Source organism: Gossypium hirsutum, chromosome A03 (assembly GCF_007990345.1).
Source record: "Gossypium hirsutum isolate 1008001.06 chromosome A03, Gossypium_hirsutum_v2.1, whole genome shotgun sequence".
Classification (NCBI taxonomy): Eukaryota; Viridiplantae; Streptophyta; class Magnoliopsida; order Malvales; family Malvaceae; genus Gossypium; species Gossypium hirsutum.
In genome coordinates this window covers 32,256,226-32,276,816 of record NC_053426.1, presented here as the reverse complement: position 1 = coordinate 32,276,816, position 20,591 = coordinate 32,256,226, and the positions used below count along the sequence as shown (strand labels likewise).

At 32.1% G+C, this 20,591-nt stretch overlaps 2 protein-coding genes across 4 annotated transcripts; one reads left to right on the top strand and one right to left on the bottom strand.

Annotated features, from left to right (window-relative positions):
• Positions 1-369: 369 nt before the first annotated feature.
• Positions 370-2,980, top strand: LOC107952130 (ABSCISIC ACID-INSENSITIVE 5-like protein 5). 3 transcript variants are annotated; one of them, XR_001698783.2, is made up of 5 exons: positions 375-485; positions 837-1,883; positions 2,144-2,226; positions 2,471-2,542; positions 2,618-2,899. XR_001698783.2 is itself a non-coding variant. In XM_016887409.2 (4 exons), the coding sequence occupies exons 2-4, from the start codon at positions 843-845 to the stop codon at positions 2,717-2,719; spliced, it is 1,215 nt and encodes a 404-aa protein (XP_016742898.2). In that variant the 5' UTR covers positions 370-485; positions 837-842; the 3' UTR covers positions 2,720-2,980. The 3 variants fall into 3 exon arrangements, 1 of the variants encoding a protein (XP_016742898.2); XM_016887409.2 differs by lacking the exon at positions 2,144-2,226 and having other exon boundaries at positions 370-485; positions 2,618-2,980; XR_001698784.2 differs by lacking the exon at positions 2,618-2,899 and having other exon boundaries at positions 2,144-2,323; positions 2,471-2,539.
• Positions 2,981-15,301: 12,321 nt separating this feature from the next.
• Positions 15,302-19,910, bottom strand: LOC107952498 (triacylglycerol lipase OBL1). Its single transcript, XM_016887747.2, has 5 exons — positions 19,574-19,910; positions 19,306-19,499; positions 19,138-19,171; positions 16,540-17,159; positions 15,302-15,562 (listed from the first exon to the last, which is right to left on the bottom strand). The coding sequence occupies exons 1-5, from the start codon at positions 19,878-19,880 to the stop codon at positions 15,302-15,304; spliced, it is 1,416 nt and encodes a 471-aa protein (XP_016743236.1). The 5' UTR covers positions 19,881-19,910.
• Between the last annotated feature and the right edge of the window lie 681 nt (positions 19,911-20,591).

The window sequence follows — 20,591 nt, the reverse complement described above, 5'->3', positions numbered from 1 at the left end:
CCCGCACAAAAGTAGAATAGTAGGTCTGAGCCGCAGGCATATAATTATCCAAGATCATTGGCCTTTTATCAGGTTGTATGAAAAACGTATAAATGTGAAACAAAGATTATGCTTTAGACCAAAATGCCCCTAATTCACTCTCTTCAGCATTTATCTATTTGGCGCTATGACGCTATTCTAACCAACGAAGCCACTAAAAATTCCAAACCAATAAAATTCAAACAATCACTACCGTTCCCTACACTCAACGTGGACGGTCCAAATCTCACATCACCGCAGCCAACCCTTTCTCTTTGGTCCACATTTCCCCACTCCAGCTGGCCCACCAAAATTATTAAAAAATCAAGCTCACTGTAAAAAATACTCTCTATTTATTTAATGTCTTAACTAAAAAATAAAGGGACAAAGGCACACTTGGCGCTTGCTCGAAGTCCCCTAAGTTGCCAGAAGAAAGAAGAATTCAAACTAAACGCTGTCCCGAAAAGGTTAAAAACCTTTTATTTTATCTCTCTAGCTCTTGCTTAAAAAATTGTCTAGTTCTTGCCCATACTGCTCTCTGCTGTCGTTTATGTGTTGTTTTTGGAGAATTAATAAACTAATTTGCCGTGTTTATTGTGTTTGTGTGTTTGGGATTTGGGTGGTTTTTTTCTTAACCAAAGAAAAAGTTTATGTTTTTCACATTCCATTTTTATGTTTATGTTTTGATTTTTCTTCTTAGTTTTTCTGATCTTGATTGAAAGGGTTTTTATAGAAAACCTGAAAGTCCCAAATTTTGGAAAAAAAAACATAGAAAGCTTTAATTTTGGGGCCAAATTTGTTAACACTGTTTTATCCAGATTTGAATGGCGGCTAACATGAAGTTGAAGAACTTTGGAAGTAACCAACCACTACCAGCTGACGGCGGTGGGAATACTCTGTTAAGTAGACAGCCATCGATCTATTCTCTAACCTTTGATGAGTTTCAAAGCTCTATGGGTGGAATAGGCAAATATTTTGGGTCTATGAACATGGATGAGTTGTTGAAGAACATTTGGAGTGCTGAAGAAACTCAAACAATGGCTTCTTACAGTGGTGGCCTGGACGCATATGGAGGGCTACAAAGGCAAGGGTCTTTGACTTTGCCAAGGACGCTAAGCCAGAAGACTGTTGATGAGGTTTGGAAAGATATTTCAAAGGAGTATTCAATAGGGAAAGATGGGATTGGAACTGCGGCAGGGACAAATCATGTGCCCCAAAGGCAGCAAACATTAGGGGAGATGACTTTGGAAGAGTTCTTGGTGAAGGCTGGTGTGGTAAGAGAGGGCACCCAATTTGCTGGGAAGGATAATAATGTTAATGGAGGGTTCTTTGATGGATTTCAACAAGGTGGTAGAACTCCAAATTTCATGGGAAATAGGCTTTCTGAAGTTGGTTTTCAGGCTTCTAATTTGCCTTTGAATGTTAATGGGGTTAAATCAAACCAGCACCAGTTACCTCAGCATCTGCAGCAACAACCAATTTTTCCTAGGCAACCTGCTGTAGGATTTGGATTTCAGATGCCTTTACAAAGTGGTGGTCAGTTGGGGAGTCCTGGAAATAGAGGGGGAATTACTGGGATGGGGGATCAGGGACCACCTAATGGTCTTATTCAGGGTGGAAAGATGGGGATGATTGGTTTAGGAGGGCCAGTCAGTGTTGCAACTGGATCACCTGCTAACCACTTCTCATCAGATGGGATAGGGAAGAGTAGTGCAGATACTTCCTCTGTCTCGCCGGTTCCTTATGTGTTCAATGGAAGTTCTAGGGGTTGGAAATGCAGTGCTGTGGAGAAGGTTGCCGAGAGGCGGCAAAGGAGAATGATAAAGAACAGAGAATCTGCTGCAAGATCTCGAGCTCGAAAGCAGGTGACTATATGTCTTATTTACTTCATTCTAGTGAAAAGATAGGCGATTTAGAATAAGCATTGTTAATCATCTTTGAACTCAATAATATCGGTCTGCATATATGTCTCAAAAGATTTTGAACTCTTCTTTTAATACACTTGAAGCAACATGATAACCAAATTTCGTATCTTATTACGGATTAATGAGTATTACAAACCATTGACCTTGTGCTTTTATCATCTATGACATGCTGCATGCCTGCATCTCAAACTTCATGAAAGATTGTGCGGCAGTATGGTAATGTGATAGCAATCTGACATGAGAAGAAAGATTTTGACAAGTCAAGGGCATGAGAAGTTATAAGGTAAGGATTCGTATTGCGGGGTGACGGAGCATTTGTTTCTTCATGAGAAGTACGAAGCTGTATGATATTATAAGAATCAATAAAACCATTGATTAAGGTTGACATTCCTTGACCTAGTTCATTTTGTTATAAACATGGCGAATCAAAACGATTCTATCCTAAAATAACTGGTAAACTTATGGTGTGTCCTCAAGTTTTATGGTTTGATGTTTCGTATGGCATTTACTTTTGTATGATCTGTTAGGCTTATACTACGGAGTTGGAAGCAGAACTTGCGAAGCTAAAAGAGGAGAATGAAGAATTGCGGAAGAAACACGTATGTTCTTCCCATTCTCTTTTTCAGTGCACCCGTATCAGAATTTGCTCATTGACTGTACTTTGATTGCTGCAGGCAGAATTAATGGAAATGCAAAAAAATCAGGTCATGGAGATGAACATGCAGCAAGGACCTAAGAAGCAATGTTTGCGAAGAACACGGACCGGTCCATGGTGAAGTGAAAACATTGTGCTTGTGGTTCTTGGTTAGCAGATAGTTGTACAAATTTAAGTCAAAGGGTAGTAGTTGATATTTCTTTTAGATTTTAATAGATGAAATTAGTGCACAGTAGATAAAAGAAAACACCAATATTGGTAGTATTCTTTTTTTATGGGCAACATGCATGGTTTTATTAAACAATATCTGTAAATATAAGAATCTCAGAGTTCCTTTTGTTGGTTCTTATTAATTGAAGTAATCATGTGTGTCTTTTTCTCATCTGTTTCATACATGCAGTATGCATAATTCATTTTTATAGTTGATGCATAGCATTGGAAAGTAGCAGAAAGTTTTTAAGTCCAATATCATTGCCGTTCGAAGTGAATCGTCTTACGATGCTGTGGCGCTGATTGTCAACTGGTTTAGGTGGCAGTATTACATTTTGGTTTCTCATAGTGTAGAGAATATTACATCATTTCAAATATTTCATTAGAGAATAATTCTTTTTGTTTCCAGATTTTCTTCTTTATCATTTTCTATTTGTTTTATTTGTAGAGTTTATGCCATTCCTAGAGATATTTATGACCGGATTAAATCAGGTTGGGGTTCAGTTGATATGCATGAATTAATTGTATGTATTAATTAAAATATATTAAATTATTTTGTATTAAAATTTATTTATTTATTTGTTTCTGTTAAAAATTAATATTTATTTATATATATTATACATAAAATATGGTAAAGAAATTAAAAGATTGAAATTAAATCATTGTACACATACATGATACCGTAAAAGATGAAAGTATTTCATAAAGGATGATTAAAAAAGTTAGAAAGTGAATATTTTTCCATAAATTTAACTGTAAAAATTTAATAATTACAAATGTAACTTTAAAAATCAAATAGTTACAATTGAAAGTATAAATAAAATTATTATATGTATCCTAGTATGATTTATTATGTTTTGCATAAAATTTTACAGAATACTTAGAAAAAATCTCCAACCAAAATGCAATTGTCATCTTTGTCCTCGTGTGTGTCTTCATATGTTCTTTTTTTTTAATATTTTTTTAATATGTAATTAAATTTTTGAAACTTTAATCTATTTTTAATATTCTTAGTTTAGCACACTATTTAAATTAGTTTCAAAACATGAATTAATTTTACATCTAAAAATATTTAAAAAATATGTCTTTCTAAATTAAAAGTATTGAAAATTTATTTGAAATTCTTTTTGAAATTCATTTGTTCTTAATGAAATATTTAGATATATTTTATTTTTTAAAATATATCTGATTATGTTTTAATTATATTAATTACATATTTTTAATTATGTTTTTTTATTCCACTACAAATGTGCAAACAATATTTAAACTTTAAAATTTTAAAAGTATTTTTATTTGTTTTAATTTAAAAAAAACATGTTTAAATTCGTTTTTAGAATTTTAAAGTTTTTTTTACTGTTTTTCAAGGTTTGGATAAAAGCAAAATTAAATAATTATCCACGGATTTATTATGTTAACTTTTTAATGTGTATAAATTATTTATAATTTTTTTTGTTGGTAATGCAAAAGAATATTTTTAGAATATTTTTAGTTATAGGAAAATTCTTTCACTGTTATAGAAAATATTTTTCAGAATATTTTCGGTTGAGGGAAATCATCTAACTTTTGCAAAAAATATTTTCAGCATATTTCAATTGAGGAAAATCATCTGCTATTTTTAGAAATTGATGCCTTTTAGAAAACTATATAAATAGGAGGTCATTCTCCTCATTATTCACAGGACACAACAAGAGAAAAATAACTTCTTTCTTTTCTCTAAATTTTGGTGTTCAACGAAATTACATGAGAGGAAAATTCTATCTAGGAGATTGGGTTTTAAGTGGGACAGCCTATGACCTTTCCAAACTTTCCTATGAATTGAACATAATGTGGTTTTGCTGGTTTTCTTCCATTTTATTTTTTGATCAGATTTCCAACTAATTGCTTTTGTTTTTCGATTTTGATTCCTTTCGAGAAGAGCAATATCAATTGTGTTCCACCTTCTTTATTTGGGTGTACAAATGTTGAAGTACTGTGTTAATCTTGGGGGCGATGTCCACTACACAATTACATCGATCAGGACGAATTTGTTTCTAAGAAGTGGTTCTTCCACAATGATTGCTTTATTTATTTACACCTAGTTTGGTTTCTTGTTAACGCTAACGATTTTACTTTGCACTGGTATATTTCCAACAATTTAGAAGCAAATCATACTATTGTTTAAACATGAGAATCATTTTCGTTTCCTGCTACTGGAACTAAAGAAGGCTCTTACAGACAATCGATTTGAGGGCACTTGAGTAGTGCAAGAGTGTGCCTAAGTAGCGTTGGAATTGTTGCAAGCTCCATCTATGTTAGCTAGTGGAACATTGCAATCAAGATGGTCCTTTAAGTTTGAGTCAGTCTGAGGACCTTTGACTTTGAGTTGGTTAGAGGTCCCTTGAGTTTGAATGGGTCCAAGGACCCTTAAGTTTGAGTTGGTTGGAAGACCATGAGTGGATAGCTGGATCTTGTATTTGGGATAGGGCTTACAAATCTCTTATACATGATAAGCTACTAATACTTAATTTAGGACTCGATTAGATTAGTAATTATTTTCTATAATTAATTTAATAATAACTTCTCCAATCTGCAACCCTTTGGTATGACCCTTGGAATACCTACCAGTTTTCGTTGTAAACTTTTCTATATTACAATTTAACCCATACACTTGTGGACACCGCTAATTTAATTCAATATATTTTTGGTGTGATATTTTTAATATAAACGACAACACGTTTATAGGTGGTCAATGGTCAACCAATCCATACCAAGAATGATGTCAAACTTATCAAATGATAATAACATCAAATCTGTAAGAAACTCATAACCCTAAAATTTTAGCAGACACTTACTATATATCTTATTAACGGTGATGCACTTTCCTAAAGGATTCGATACACTAACATCAAACTCAGTCAATTCTACTGGAATATTTTTCGCAATTACTAATATAATGCATATATAAGAATGCGTTGATCTAGGATCAATTAAAACATAAATAGAAACATCAAAAAGTGAGAATGTACCAGCAATCACATCAGGGGAAGCAACTTCTTCTCTAGATCGGATTGCGTATGCCCTGGCCGGTGCTCAATCTTCAGACTTCGTAGTCACTTCACATCTGGCATTGCATCTAATTCTCGCGTTACTTTTGGATCCTGATTTTCTACCTCTCTACGGGGTGGTTGATGGTTTAGTGATATGCTTGGATCTAATTTTGATTTTATAAGAGCAATCCTTCAAAAAATGCTCAGTCGATCTACATCGAAAATAGGCTTCACTCTTCAATCGCCATTCACCAAAATGGTTTTTACCGCAATTATCACATATCGGCTTATTCGAGTTGCGGACACTACCTGCACTGGCAATTGATGTTGCCCGGGGTCTTGGACTTTCATGTTAAGATTGATCTCTCCCCAAATATCCAAAATAAGGTGTAAACCTATTTAAAACATCTTTGAACCTTTTTGGTAGAAGGGGAAAGGAATTAGATGTACTCCGCTTGCTTAAATCTCGTTGTTTCATTTGAACTTGCTTCTTGGCATTACATGTAACACCCCTTACACGTATCCAAGGCCAGAACAGAGTACTAGGCATTACCAGATTTAACAATAAACATAGACGAAAACCGGACCATAAAATTTCATTTAATTCAAAACTTTTCGAACACATGCATAACAAACAAAGCTAACTATATCATCACATCAAAACATAGGACATGGCACAATTAATTAAACTTATAAACCATAATGGATAAGGACTACATCTCATGATCATATACGATAACTCAATGCAGACTGATACGTATGGTCAAAATCATAATAAAAATACATATCCCAAACCAACTTCCTATACATGCCACTCACTTGATATTTCTAATATTTGAATTAATTTTCCCAAAAATGATAGTTTGATAGTGTGATTTTGCCTCCGACGATCTCCAACCCCGAGCCGACCTGCCAATACTAAAGAAATGGAGAGGATGGGTAAGCTTTACGGTTAATAAGTTCATATGAAAATAATAAGCAATTACTACCATGCTTTTCAAGATAAAACACTATAATTGTACAATTACACATATTCAGGTTAAGATGTGTTATCGAGTTACAGTTACTAAATCATTCATATCTGAAGGTACAAAACTCTAAATTTAGTTTCGTTAATTTTCCCTTGAAACTAGATTCATATATATTTCTCCCATAAAATTTCCAGAATTTTTGGTTTAGCCAATTAGTACAGTTTATTAGTTAAAGTCTCCCCTGTTTCAGAGTACGACTACTTTGACCTCTGTGCACTACGAACCAAATTTATCCCTATACAGAATTACAACGACCATGCAGTTTGTTTCCCTTAAAAATAGACTCAATAAGGAATCCATACATGTAAGGTATGACTCTTAATAATTTTTTTACAATTTATGGTGAATTTCTAAAGTCAGAACAGGGAATCTCGAATTCATTCAGACCCTGTTTCACAAGAATTCAAATATCACACAATATAGAATTCATTTGCTTCCCCTGTTTCTTTCATGTGAAAATAGACTCATTAAGCTTTATTTTCATATATCATTTACATTTTTATTCAACTTACACAATTTTTAGTGAATTTTCAAAGTCATGCAACTGCTGCTGTCCAACACTGTTTTACCACTAAAATTCATTCTTACATAATTCCACTTAATCCATTTTGTCTTATCGAAATTCACCCAATTATCGAGCACATTGCTCATAATTTTTCATAAACATATACCTACATTTATTCATCATATAATCATGTTCAATTGTATTTTTACTTAATCGATTTTCCCGTTGAACTTTTCGAAAAAATAACTGATACTCAATTGCCTGCACATATTTTCACACTTGTAGCCAAAGCTATCTGGTACGCATAGTAGCCTGCACATAGTACTACAAATGCGACCAATTATCCGGTATACGTAGTAGCCTGCACTTAGTACTACACACGTGACCTAACCATTGATACACGTAGTAGCCTGCACTTAGTACTACACACGTGATCACAGTTTTCAGGTACGCATAGTAGCCTGCACTTAGTACTACACATGCGACCTCGCAATAGATCATTCATATCGTTTTTATTCCGAAGGTTCAATCGAGAAATTCCTCACTTTTCAACATTTTACTAAATTGTCCGTAATCAATTTAAATTCATAATTTGCATCAAATAACCATTTGATAGGCAGCCACATTTCATATGATATCAAAATATAATAACATAAAAAGAATCGATAGATTATTTATGTACGAATTTACTCGAAGTGTCGATCTCACTATCTATAGTACCAATTGTCCATTCATAGTATAATAAGACACAACTCAAATATCAAATCAGCTTTTAAGAATTTATATAACATATATCACATATTTCATATATCACTTGTCATGTATCTTCATTTTCTTGCATTTCATGTAACATTCTTTCATGTCATATTTCCACATCATAAACACCATTCCATCAACTTTTCCAATATATTAAATCATACAATATATGCAATAATAGTAAGAAATATAATTCAAACATAACATTGCATTATTATTATCATACGAACTTACCTCGATCCAGAAACGACAATTTACCATTTTAGTCCATAACCTTGTATTTTCCCAATTTAAGCCCGAATCTCGATTTCCTTCATCTATAATATCACATTTAGCCTAATAATTAGTCACACTATTCATACGGGCCCAAAAATCATATTTTTAAAAATTTTCATTTTGACCCCTAAACTTTTGCATATTTGTACTTTTGCCCCAAGGTTCAGAAATTAAACTTCATGCTATTTTCTTATGTTTTATGACATGCTGATCATTTTTCCCTTCTATGGAAACATCAAATTCTCACTCTAACATGTACTTATGAGTATTAGGTATTTTTACCGATTAAGCCCTTTTGCTCGTTTTCACTTAAAACCGAGTAGCACAAGTTGTCTAACATAATTTAAAACTTCATATTCTATCATAAAACACCAAAATACACAAATTTCACCTATGGGTATTTTTCCAAATATGAACCCTAGGTTGAATTATTGCTAGCATAAGCTAAATTAAGTTACCGGGACTCCAAAAACGAAAAAATCATTAAAAACGAGGCTAGAACGGACTTACAATCGAGCTTGGAAGCTTGGAAACCCTAGCCATGGAGTCTTCCTTGCTATACACGTCCATGGCGAAGAAGATAAACAAAATTGGCTTTTAATTTTGTATTTTAATTCATTTTACCCCTAAATGACCAAAATGCCCTTTTTACTAAACTTTCCAAAAATTCCATCCATGTCCAATTTTTGTCCATAAACTTAAAAATTGGTCAAATTGCTATTTAAGACCTCCTAATTAATATTTCAAAGCAATTTCATACTAGAAACTTCTAGAATGCAAGTTTTGCAACTTATTCAATTCAGTCCCTAACTTCAAATTAGGCTCTTTAAGCATAGAATTTCTTCACGAAAATTTCACACAATCATGCAATCATATCATAGACCTCAAAATAATCATAAAATAATTCTTTTTATCTTGGATTTGTGGTCACGAAACCACTATTCTGATTAGGCCTGAATTCGGGATATTACATTACATATATCCTCCATTTTTCGTGCCCTATCCGCCAAAATAACAAACTCCTTAATTTCAAGAACAATGACCAACATTTGAATTTCTTCATTCAAGCCTTAATCAAAGCAAATGCACATTTCAGCTTTGGTAGGAACTATCTCTCTAGCATATTTACAAAGCTGAAGAAATTCCCTCTCATATTCCGCCATTAACATGTTTCTTTGTTTTAGCATGAGAAACTCTTTCTTCTTCTTTTCCAAATACTGCGAACTGATATATTTCTTCCTAAATTCAATTTGGAAGAATTCTAAGTCTACTCTTTCCTTTGAACCACTACAGTCAGCGTAGTCCACCACTGATAGGCCCCATATTTCAATAATGAGATAGTGCACCTCAAACAATCATTTGGCAGACATATCAACTCATCAAGAAAACACTGCATATTTTTTGGCCAATATTTGACTTTAGCTAGATCACCAACTTGTTTTCTCAAAATTCTTCAGCTTTAAATTTTCGAATTTTATCGATCAGAAGTTTATAAACATTTATCAGGTTTAAAGCTGGAGAATGCAAGGTTGTTAGGGGAGACATATTAAGGGGTGGAGGTTACGGAGCCACAAGATTTGTTCGCAGGAACTTTTCATACCACTCATTCATTATCCGAAATAAGTTACCACGCACCCTTTCATGCCTTTGAGCTAAGGGCGAACTCAAAGCAGCTCTTTGCTTAGGAGCTAGTACATTTCTATCTACCTCATCAGGTGCAGCATGATTAAACTCAGCAGGCATCTTTTATCTATATTATAAACAAAAATTATATTCGATCAAAAGTGATCACACTCTTACTGGATACAAGTGGCATGTATTTTTAGACTCATACGCACTACGTTTTAATCCTAAAATTGATTGAATCATAACTCTGATACCACTAAATGTAACACCCCTTGCCCGGTCCGATTGTCGGACCTGAGCTACAGGAGGTTACCACACAAAACTTGCATAACATTTACATACTTTAAAGATACATGGTGGACCATGTCATAGACTAATAGGTGACAGATCACTCCAGTGGATCAATCAGCTGCAAATAGTATTTCAGATGGTTAAACTGTGAATTATTCCAGGGACACAACTTTTGCAACAACATAAGGCATATAAGCTAATTTGGAATATCTTCTACGGACACCCAAAAATGGCAAATTGTTTCGTAGATAGCCCCCACTATAGAAGGTCCCGTAGAACTTAAAACACGGAACATAACAAAACTGAACTTCATATTTATTATCATACATCACAAAAACTCAAAATATTCACCTTCAAAGTTTAACAAGTTTGTTTACAAATATCCAAGTGACTATAAACATGTAACTTAGATCAACTCAAATAAATCAGGAGTCTAACCCAACTTCTAGTGGATAGTGTGAATTTCTTGCTGATCCGAACAACGTGTTCTGAAAGTTCAAAATCTACAAGGTAAAAGTAATCAAGTTGTAAGTATTTAGAATACTTAGTAAGCTCATAAAAGTTTGAAAGTTTCCTTACCTCACATGATAATTGTTTGATAATTTAATACACAAACATACTTTACCTATCAGCAAACATAATTCGCCAACAAGATAAGTGCATATACTTCATCACATACAGTATATCAAGTATGCAACATGATACAATAACACTTTTCATGTTAAATTCATTCTCATAATTTTTCCTTTCAACTCATTTTCTAATTTTCCAATTTCACATTTCACATGTTTTGTATTACTCGATAAACATCGTAAAAGAACACAAAACACAAGTACGCTTCACATGAAGGGATCATTTGAGCTAATCAAACACAAGGCTATCAAGTTACCTATTCAGGTTTAACCTTTATCGACACAATGAAAGCTTGGCCAGGGCTATATATACATGTAAGGTTACCAATCTAGGCTAAACCTTTAAAACCACATCAAACCACCAATCCATGCTAAACCTATGCCATTTGTATCTTTGAGTCTACAACAAATCCTGGATCTCAGAATCATTAGAAAATAACATGTAACAACGTGTATGAGTATTTTACGAAATTCATCAAGACGTTGCAATTTTGTAATTCCATTCACATTCCTTCATAACATAATTCAAATTTCTCCTCTATATATTTAGCAACCAAATCTACTTTCCAAATTTTCAAATATACAATTTAAGAACAAAAAGGAAAGAAAGTTAAATAATGTTTATATTGTATGAACTTACCTAGCGGAATGTTGACACACCACACTAGAGTCTACTCAACAACTTTTCCTTTCCCATGATCTTCTCTTGGAGGATTCAAGTCTTGATCTATAACATAATTTTAGTCCAATTTTTGTCAACCAACATCATTAATTAGCTTGTAAAGCATATAAGTCACTTTATTTCTATCACTCAAAATTCCTTTATGCCTAACACAATATACAATTGAACTCTTTTATAACATAGTTTATAGAAATCTCAAACTAGTTTTGAAATGTCTATACTTAAACCCTGATATTTAGGGCTAACAAATTTTTATTTTATCAAGTGATCCATTTTCATGGCTTCACTTCTAATCTAATCATTTAACATTATAATTTAAAGCATTCAACAATAGTAATCCTAAGAAATCCTTAACAGTTTTAGAAAAGTACATCACCGTTAGCTATTTTGAAACCCAACAATCTCAAAAACATAAAATTTGTGCACAACAGGTTTGGTTTAGCTTGCCATACAAGAGCACAAAGCTTGACTGACTTTCCTGGCTAAACAAAGAAGAAAAACGGTGATGGAGAGGATGAAGGAAGGAAAATGAACTACCTCTTTCCATCAACTATGATACGGTATATAAATATATACATGCCTAATCTAATTATTAATCAAGATTAACATCATTATAAGTAATGCCAGCACCTGTTCGAAAACTATAGATAAAAATGGCTAAATTATCATTTTAGTTCCTAATCAATCAACTTAATATCAATAGTGAAAGAAATCTATAATGGTCACTTCTACCACCTTTACAATTTCATCCCCTTACCATGATTAGTTTTCTAATCAATCAAATTAACAAACCATGGGTCGTTACATTCACAAACATTAACCTTTTCTGCTTACGATCCTTCTTCACCTTAGTAGAATTGAATATGATTGATATAAACTTCAATACCTTATTCTCAACAAGCTCCACCTTTTTTTATTCTTGCGAATATCTTGGATCACTATAGACAATCCCACATCCTATACAGACCACAACATAAGATGCATTCTACTAGCTTTTTTCTCACTCTCTTTGACCTTCTTAGCTACAATAACAGATAGGATCAAACCAAGCCTCATTGATGCTCTGTTTGGCTTATCATCCCCTTTCATGGAAGAAAGTACAGATCATTTCGGATAGTCCCTCACGATGTGTGGATGTTCACAAATGAAGCATCTTATTGGCCCCTTTAGTTTGTTCTTGGGCTTCCACTTTCCATTATGTAGTTTCCTATTAAAACTATTGTCATTGTCGTTTTTAACTTGCCCTTCTTTATCTCTCTCACCATTTCCTTTCTCTTGAGGCTTAGAAGCCTCAGACTTGTTTTTTTTCCCCAGAACAATCTTGATTAAAGACTCCATTATAGTTATTTTTTTGGAAAGTTTCTTTACTCATCGGCATTGCAATTCTTGCTTTGCCCAAGGCTTAAACCCATCCATAAAGGAGAAAAATGTCTCATTCTCATCCAAATAAGAAATCTGGAGCATGAGTTCGCTAGACTCCTTCACATACTCCCTAGCTATGTGTTATTGCCTAAGTTGGTGCAACTTAGCTTGAGCCTCATCCTCAACATACTTCGGTAAAACTGTCTCTTGAACTCACTATGGAACTCCCAAGTCCTAATAGTGGTACCACATCGTCTCTCATCTGTGGACCTATGATGCCACCATAACAAAGTAACATCAATAAAATACATGGAAACAATATTTACCTTAGTAGCATCATCCATGATGCCTTTGGCATGAAAGGATTCCTCCATTCCCCACAATAAGTTGTCTACATCCTTTCCAGGCCTCGTTCCATTGAACTCTTTTAGCTTCGGGACATCTACCTTAGGCTTGGATGCCGCAACAAACACACCACTACCCAAAGTAGCTTTGTAGATATTGAGCTCCCCCTTAAGCTCTTCAATCTGTTTCTTCAAGGTCAACACCATAGCCTTGAGGGCTCATTTTTCTTAGTCAACTCACCCACAGCAGTATTGAAAACCCCTTGAATCAAATCCATATTATCATTGAGGGCCTTCGCCATTTGATCATTGAGCTAATCCTACTTCAATAGTAGCTTTTTGGTACGCCTATCAACTTCTTCAACGATTTTCCTCACATTGTACATGGATCCCTCGAGTTTGGCAACCTTTCCATCTAAAGTTGACAACATACCCTTTGAGCTTTTAGCTTTCATGCCCCTCCTACGGGTTTCTATAGGCTCAACTTACTTGTCTACCCCTTTCGACATCTCAAATGGCGCCTTCGACACTGGCTCGGATACCGACTGTCAAGGGGCTAGAACTTTAGTTTAACAAATTGCGCAACCTTAGGTGATTTCTTTTCTTTAAATCCACCTAAGTCAACCTAACTATTGCAAAGTGTGAATCCTCTTGAAAATGCTCTAAGGCATTGAATAATATAGAGGAAGCAACTCAAAAGTTAAAGAGTGATGACATAATTGAAAACGCCACAAAAATGTAATGCAGACAAAGTTTTTGAGTAAATTCTCTCAAATTTATTCTTTAACTCAAGAATAGAATATAATGGGATTCAATGGATGCTGACAAATGAAGAGGGATGTCTCTATTTATATTTGAGCTCCCCCAAAACCAACAGTACAAATTGAGTTGCATTGACAGTCAAGATTAAAGCCTATCTAAAATTGAAAGTCCTAAGGGATTTAAACTCTATATATCTTTACCCCGTAGGATTTACTTTAATTACTTTGGTAACTTTAGTAACTTTAGTTTTACTAAAGTGTTTCAATGGGCCACCAAGGCTTCAAGTAGATGGGTTTTCCATATGTTCCATGAGTCAAGCCAGTTCAAGCGGGTCAAATAAGCCCCATTTAATCAATTGACCTCCATGGGACATTCTGTGCACAATAGTCACGAGCTTTGATTCACGGCCCATCCATGACAATTGCACTTGCTAAAAATCATTACCTATTTTTATTATTTAAATCAACACTTCAACATCCCAAGTAAATAGGTTGCTTTATGTATTTCATCTATTGGTATTTAAGATGTATCTTCCTCTTGATGAATAACAAGCCATAGAAATTTTCTTTTGTTATTTTCTCTTTGAGTCATAGATGGAAAGCATTTCAGTTTTAGGTAAGTATCATGGAGGTCCCTATACTATGAGTCAAATTGTATTTTTTCCCTTTTACTCAAAAAATGGGAAATTAATCTTTGTACATTAGATCCAAGAGAAAACTGGTCCTATTAAAAATTTCGTCCATTTTTCTATTAAAAACTGGTATATATACATCAGCATGAGGTACATGTGGCACTATTTGATTATTCTATTAGTCACTTTAGTTTTTAACAGTACAAATGGATGAAATTTTTAACAAAAAGGAAAAATTTACTCTCTGATCTAATATATAGGAACAATTTTACCTATTTTTTAAGTAAAAGAGGTAAAATACAATCTAACTGTTAGTTTAAGGGTCTCAATTAAACTTTTACCTATTTTTGTCAGCAAAACTTCTAAATGTGAATTCCATAAAGAATCACGCATTAATTACATCTTTCTTTTTTTCTACAAATACCACTTAGGTTGCAGTTAAGATCTTCCAATCACTAAATCTATTTTCACATATCTGTATTCTTACATCTCTATACATGTTCATGGAATATATCCTTATTGTAATTCATACCTTCCAATTATGAGGTTTATGAGTATTGAAATAGGTTTCAATCTCTTTTAAGTTGGTGAACCGAGGGCAAGGTTCCGAGCCGGATAGAATTGACATAATCTTGAGGCATATGAGCTGACATTCCAGGTGTTACTAATCCCATTATCCTCAACGTTATCATAACCCAGTTTTCCTTGTACTCTGGACCCTTCATGTAAGGAAGAATGAAAGCCCTAATAACCTCCCAAACTGCGATCATCCTTTTTGGTATCGCCCATAGCCAAGAGAAGTAATTCTTGTTCGGTTCTTCTGACAAAACCTGCATTTCAAAAATTTGTTCTCAAACCGATCCCTACTCCAATTCCTATTGTTCTGAAATCTGTAGTTTGGGGATAGACTACTCAATAATCGAATTGGTTTCCTATATTTTTATTAGATTCGAAAAAATTTTGAAAGAAAAATTAGAACCATTTAAAATATGTATTAGGCTTAAGCTTTAAAATTTAAAGTCTAAACTTTATTTGCTTGTTTTCAAGTTTGGCGTATATTATTTTTTATTTTATTTTATATATTATATAATTTATATGATTTGAAAATTAAATATATTACACTATAATAAAAATATTAAAAAAACATGTTAATTTGTTTATGTTTAAAATTTTTATTAAAAATATAGTAAAAGATATATAATTATCAAATATTTAATAAAAATAATTATATTTTAAAATTAATATATATATATATATATATATATATGGAAGTTTAAATGACTTTGAGTAGCTATTTTTAAATATTAGTGAGTTTAGACAAAGTTTGATGCTATTATTAATACTATACATAGACTTGGCCGAAATCCGGTCCAACTTGATTCATAAACTTTTATATAAGTTTATATTCAGGAGTTGTAGAAGAACATGAGGGTTATTTTAAATTAAAAAGGCATAAATTCCAAAATTATATATGAATTTTAGTTTAATGTGTAATTTTATATATAAATTTTTTATTTGATCTAATTCTCATAAATTATTGACACAATTATTGATATAGCATCATTTTATCTTTATACATTGCATATACAAATAATTATATTTATCAAATATAAAAACAAATTGATATATTTATTAAATTAAACGTGTATGGTGAATCAAAATTAAAGTTTAAGGTATAGATTTGAACCACAATCAAAGTTTTATGTCTATAATTACACCAAATCAAAGCTCATATATCAAATTATATATTAAATTAAAGTTCATGTATAATTTTAAAATTTATCCCAATTAAAAATAGGGGACTTACCTTCCCATTATAGAAGCTGTTGAAACAGAAGCAGGGTCCAAAATGCTTGGAAAGGAAGGTGTCATCATCAGGGGGAATCCTGGCCACCATGTCATTGCTGTAAACATACCTGAAATATTTCACATCAAATTTCCTCAACTTGTCAATCATGAACTCCCCAAACTTATGGTCCCCAACCCTAGGTTGCCCAAAGGTGTAAACAGCTTCCAATTTCTCCAATAACCATTCCTCCTCATGTAACATTAGGACAGCAACAAAGAGTACTGCTAATGCCGAACCTAAGCTGTGCCCTGTCACTATTAACCTGGCATCTCGATTCTCTTGCAAAACCTCCCACAGCTTTTGTCTGAGAGTGTAGTAAGCAAATTGATGTTGGTGAGTGGATTGTTGGATCACTTTAGGCCAACCCTTGGTCTTTTGCATGCCAAGAGCTTTCATAAAACCACTATGGATCTTCCCCTTACCCATGTCTTTAAGCTCATACCAAGATATATCAACGTTGGTCTCCCAGTCGTAGGCACTAAATGGTTGGGTGCCTCTAAATGCAACCACTATCAAGTTTGGGTTAGACTGTGTGTCTTGCATCATGAAGGCTTGGGTTGTACTTCGTTCTTCGAAATCTGTCAAACATATAGCTAAGTTAGGATTGAAGAAAATATAAAAGAAAACTATCCTAGTTGACCGAAGAACATATGAGCTATGTTAAAAAACTAAATTAAAATCTCTTAAATTGTGATCTATTAATCGGATGTTAATTTTTTTTAAGAATAATTTAAATTCAAATCGTTATCATATAAAATATCAAATCAAATATTCAACCTTCTTATAGATTTAATAGTTCAATCAACTTGAACGTTTTAATATTTTGTTAATCTTTTTATTGTTTAAACCTATCTTATCCTGTACCCTTAGGCCTTAGGTTGAATTTTAGATGTTGAATCTCAAAAGATTTGAAAGTAAAAAATATTGCAAATTATGTGATAAAAACTATTTCCTCTCATGGATTAAAAATGTCATAGTTGATATTTTTTAAAATTAGATGTTTTTAATTTTGACCTGATTATTATAAATATTGGTATGATTTTCACTTAGGCTTCGTGTTAGGTAAAATATATATTTTTCGTTAACTATAGAGTAGAATTTTAAACGTTGCAATATGCACTAAGTTCTTATACTATTCATACATTTAGAATTTAGTCTTTATACTTTTATTTACAAGAATTTAGTCTATCTACTTTTTGAGTTTAAAAATTCATGTCAATTTGTTAACACTGCTAAAATTCATTTGCTAAATTTGTTGGTGCAACAATTTGAATTTTAAAAAAAAAACTCAGTTGGTATGCATATAACAAAATGACATTATAATAGACTTGAATTTAATAAACAATTTTACAAGTGTTAACAATTCATAAAAATTGACATAAACATTCTAATCGAAATGAAGTATTTAGACTAATTAATGACATTTTAAGAGTTGAGATACCAAATTATTTCAAAATTGAAGTATAAAGATTGAATATCAAATTTAAGCGAAATATAGGGATCAAAACTAAGAAAATTAATAATCTCAAAAAAGAAAATCATGGAGATTAGAATTGTAATTTAACCGTTATATTATTATATAAAAAATAGAAATGACTAGGTGTCAAGTAAAGAAGGCCCGAAAGCGATCCTTTTATATTTTTATATATAGTAGTATAGATTATAATTAATTAAATTTTATAAAATTATATTTAAAACATATGGAGTATAAAATTATATAACTATGACGTTTTTATTTTTATTTTTTTAAAATTGATTGATTAATTCAATGTTGTTGATTTAAAATTTCTATATAAAAATTAGTATAAGTGTAATATTAATGATACATTTGATTGGAGTTTTCACATGTTTTAGTTATTTATTAGCTATAAATTAATCACAATCGGTAATTTTTAGTTACTCACATGACTTGTTCATGTCAATGAGAAGAAAAACAATTTGTATATTTTGAAGATGTCTTATTTTTCTACAAGAGTTTTTACTTATCTTTTTAATTACATGTTTAATTTTCACTAATTATTCTTTATCTTATATTTAACTATTTTAAAACATATTTATTAAATAATTTTTTTCCTGCAAAACATAATATTTATTGTTTATAGAAGTTCCGGAAAAGCTATTGTAAGAGCAAATCCTATACTTATTTTAGTAGAAATATAACATTTATAATTTTCAAAATCCGCTATTGAAATTCCTTACCCATTTGGATTTTTTCGAAGTTAAAACACAAATTTTGGAAATTAATTAACCAAAAAATTAATAGAGAATCCTTACATCTTCAATTATCACAATTGAATCATTCAATAAAGTTTGATTTTTTTATGTATTTTTTTAGTTTAATAAATTCAGAAAAATAAATATGATTTGAATTTAAGTGATTATGAATTTCATTAATTTAACTTTTTCAGTTAAAGTTACATTTAACTTTTTATATTAAATTTTTATAAAATTGTTATATGAATATTTTCACTACATGGTAACTAGTCATAATCTAATTTTATTAAAAACTGTGAAGTCACTTGAAAAATGAAAATAAAACACATGATTCTAACATACCGTTCCAAAAACTGTAGAACTTCAAGAATTTCATCTGCAAAAAATAATGTTAGAATGTCATTTAAAAAAAAAAAGAGTAGAAAGGTTTAATAGGAAAGTTTGGTTAATGTACAATTTTATTAATGATTGCCTTAGATGCAAATATCACATAAATATAAGGAAAAAAACCTTCCAATGTTGTATGATAACGGTTTTAATGAAGGCTTCATTCTCGTAAGAAAGTTTGGACGCCATCATAGACAGCAACGCTTTATATTTGGGGTCGCCAGGTTTAATGTTGTTGTCTAATTCAACGCGAGTATCCACATTTCCTAACATCGATCTGTACATCTCCGATGATTTTTCAGGCCACACTAATTTCCCTGCACCATTATACCCTTTTAGATTACCAATTTTTCATGCAAACCAAATTAAACAGAAAAGAACAAAATGAAACCTTTCATAAGATTGAGTAGGAGGCCCGATAAACCACCGTTGTATGTTAAAAGATTCAGAAACGTCACGACCACAATCCCCGTCAGGGCTAAAGGTATTCTCACCAAACTGAGGAGCTTCTGAAGGAGAACCATGCCGAAGACGACCAATCGACGACGAAACCGATGGTTATGCTGCTCCGGAGCGTCGATGAATCTTCTTTGTTTCAATTTAGAGGAAAAAAGTAGACCCAAAAGATCCAAGTAACTTGCTTTTTCCGAGTTGATAATGAAGCAATCGTCGTAAAAACGATTCTTGTTACTAGCCATTGCAAAAAATGAACTAGAGAAAGAGTTGCTTTATCAACGTGTTCTACAAATTGATTATTGAATATTTGCAGGAAACTAGCCAAGGGGATGTTAATATTTATAATGTGCGGTTAACTATCAAGCATGAAAACCTAATGGAAAGACGTTTAGTACAAGCACAGTGAAGCATAGAAATAGAAATGCTTATTTAATCTGCCTTTCCTATTAGCTTTTGTCATTAATGGCTGCAAGTAATCAGGTTAAACAAATCAAAACTCATTTTCACATTGTTTATTGAATGACATTACAGTGTATGTTGATTAGTTTCATCTTTTTATTTATTTTTTATTTTTTATTTTAAATTTGATCCGATGTTTAAAAGTCGAATATAATGTTGGTGTAAAAACTTATAGATTGATTGTGAAAAACACATTCACTTAAACATTCTTAAAAAAGAAACAGAAAACTAAACATTTTAACTTTTTAATAAGTAATAACTCATACTTCATTATTACTGTATAAATTTATATAAGTAAACTTATATATGTTATTAAAATAAAGTCTTTAATAAAAATGAATAAATATTTTCGATTGAGTTTTAACTCTATTGGTAGTATTTGTAACAATGAGGAAGATGTGAACTTGAACATGTTTAAGTATAGTTTTCTTTTAATTTTAAATGGATTATGTTTATGTTTAACCATAAAATATTTTGTCTGTTTTGAAGGACAT

Bases quoted from the DNA above. Each gene is read 5' to 3' on its own strand.
- LOC107952130 (XM_016887409.2), top strand. From the start codon at position 843: ATGGCGGCTAACATGAAGTTGAAGAACTTTGGAAGTAACCAACCACTA. The intron at 1,884-2,470 runs GTGACTATATGT...ATGATCTGTTAG, and splicing joins GATCTCGAGCTCGAAAGCAG to GCTTATACTACGGAGTTGGA. The intron at 2,543-2,617 runs GTATGTTCTTCC...TGATTGCTGCAG, and splicing joins AAGAATTGCGGAAGAAACAC to GCAGAATTAATGGAAATGCA.
- LOC107952498 (XM_016887747.2), bottom strand. From the start codon at position 19,880: ATGGCTAGTAACAAGAATCGTTTTTACGACGATTGCTTCATTATCAAC. The intron at 19,500-19,573 runs GTTTCATTTTGT...ATAATGGTGCAG, and splicing joins CCTACTCAATCTTATGAAAG to GGAAATTAGTGTGGCCTGAA. The intron at 19,172-19,305 runs GTTTTTTTCCTT...TATTTTTTGCAG, and splicing joins TTATCATACAACATTGGAAG to ATGAAATTCTTGAAGTTCTA.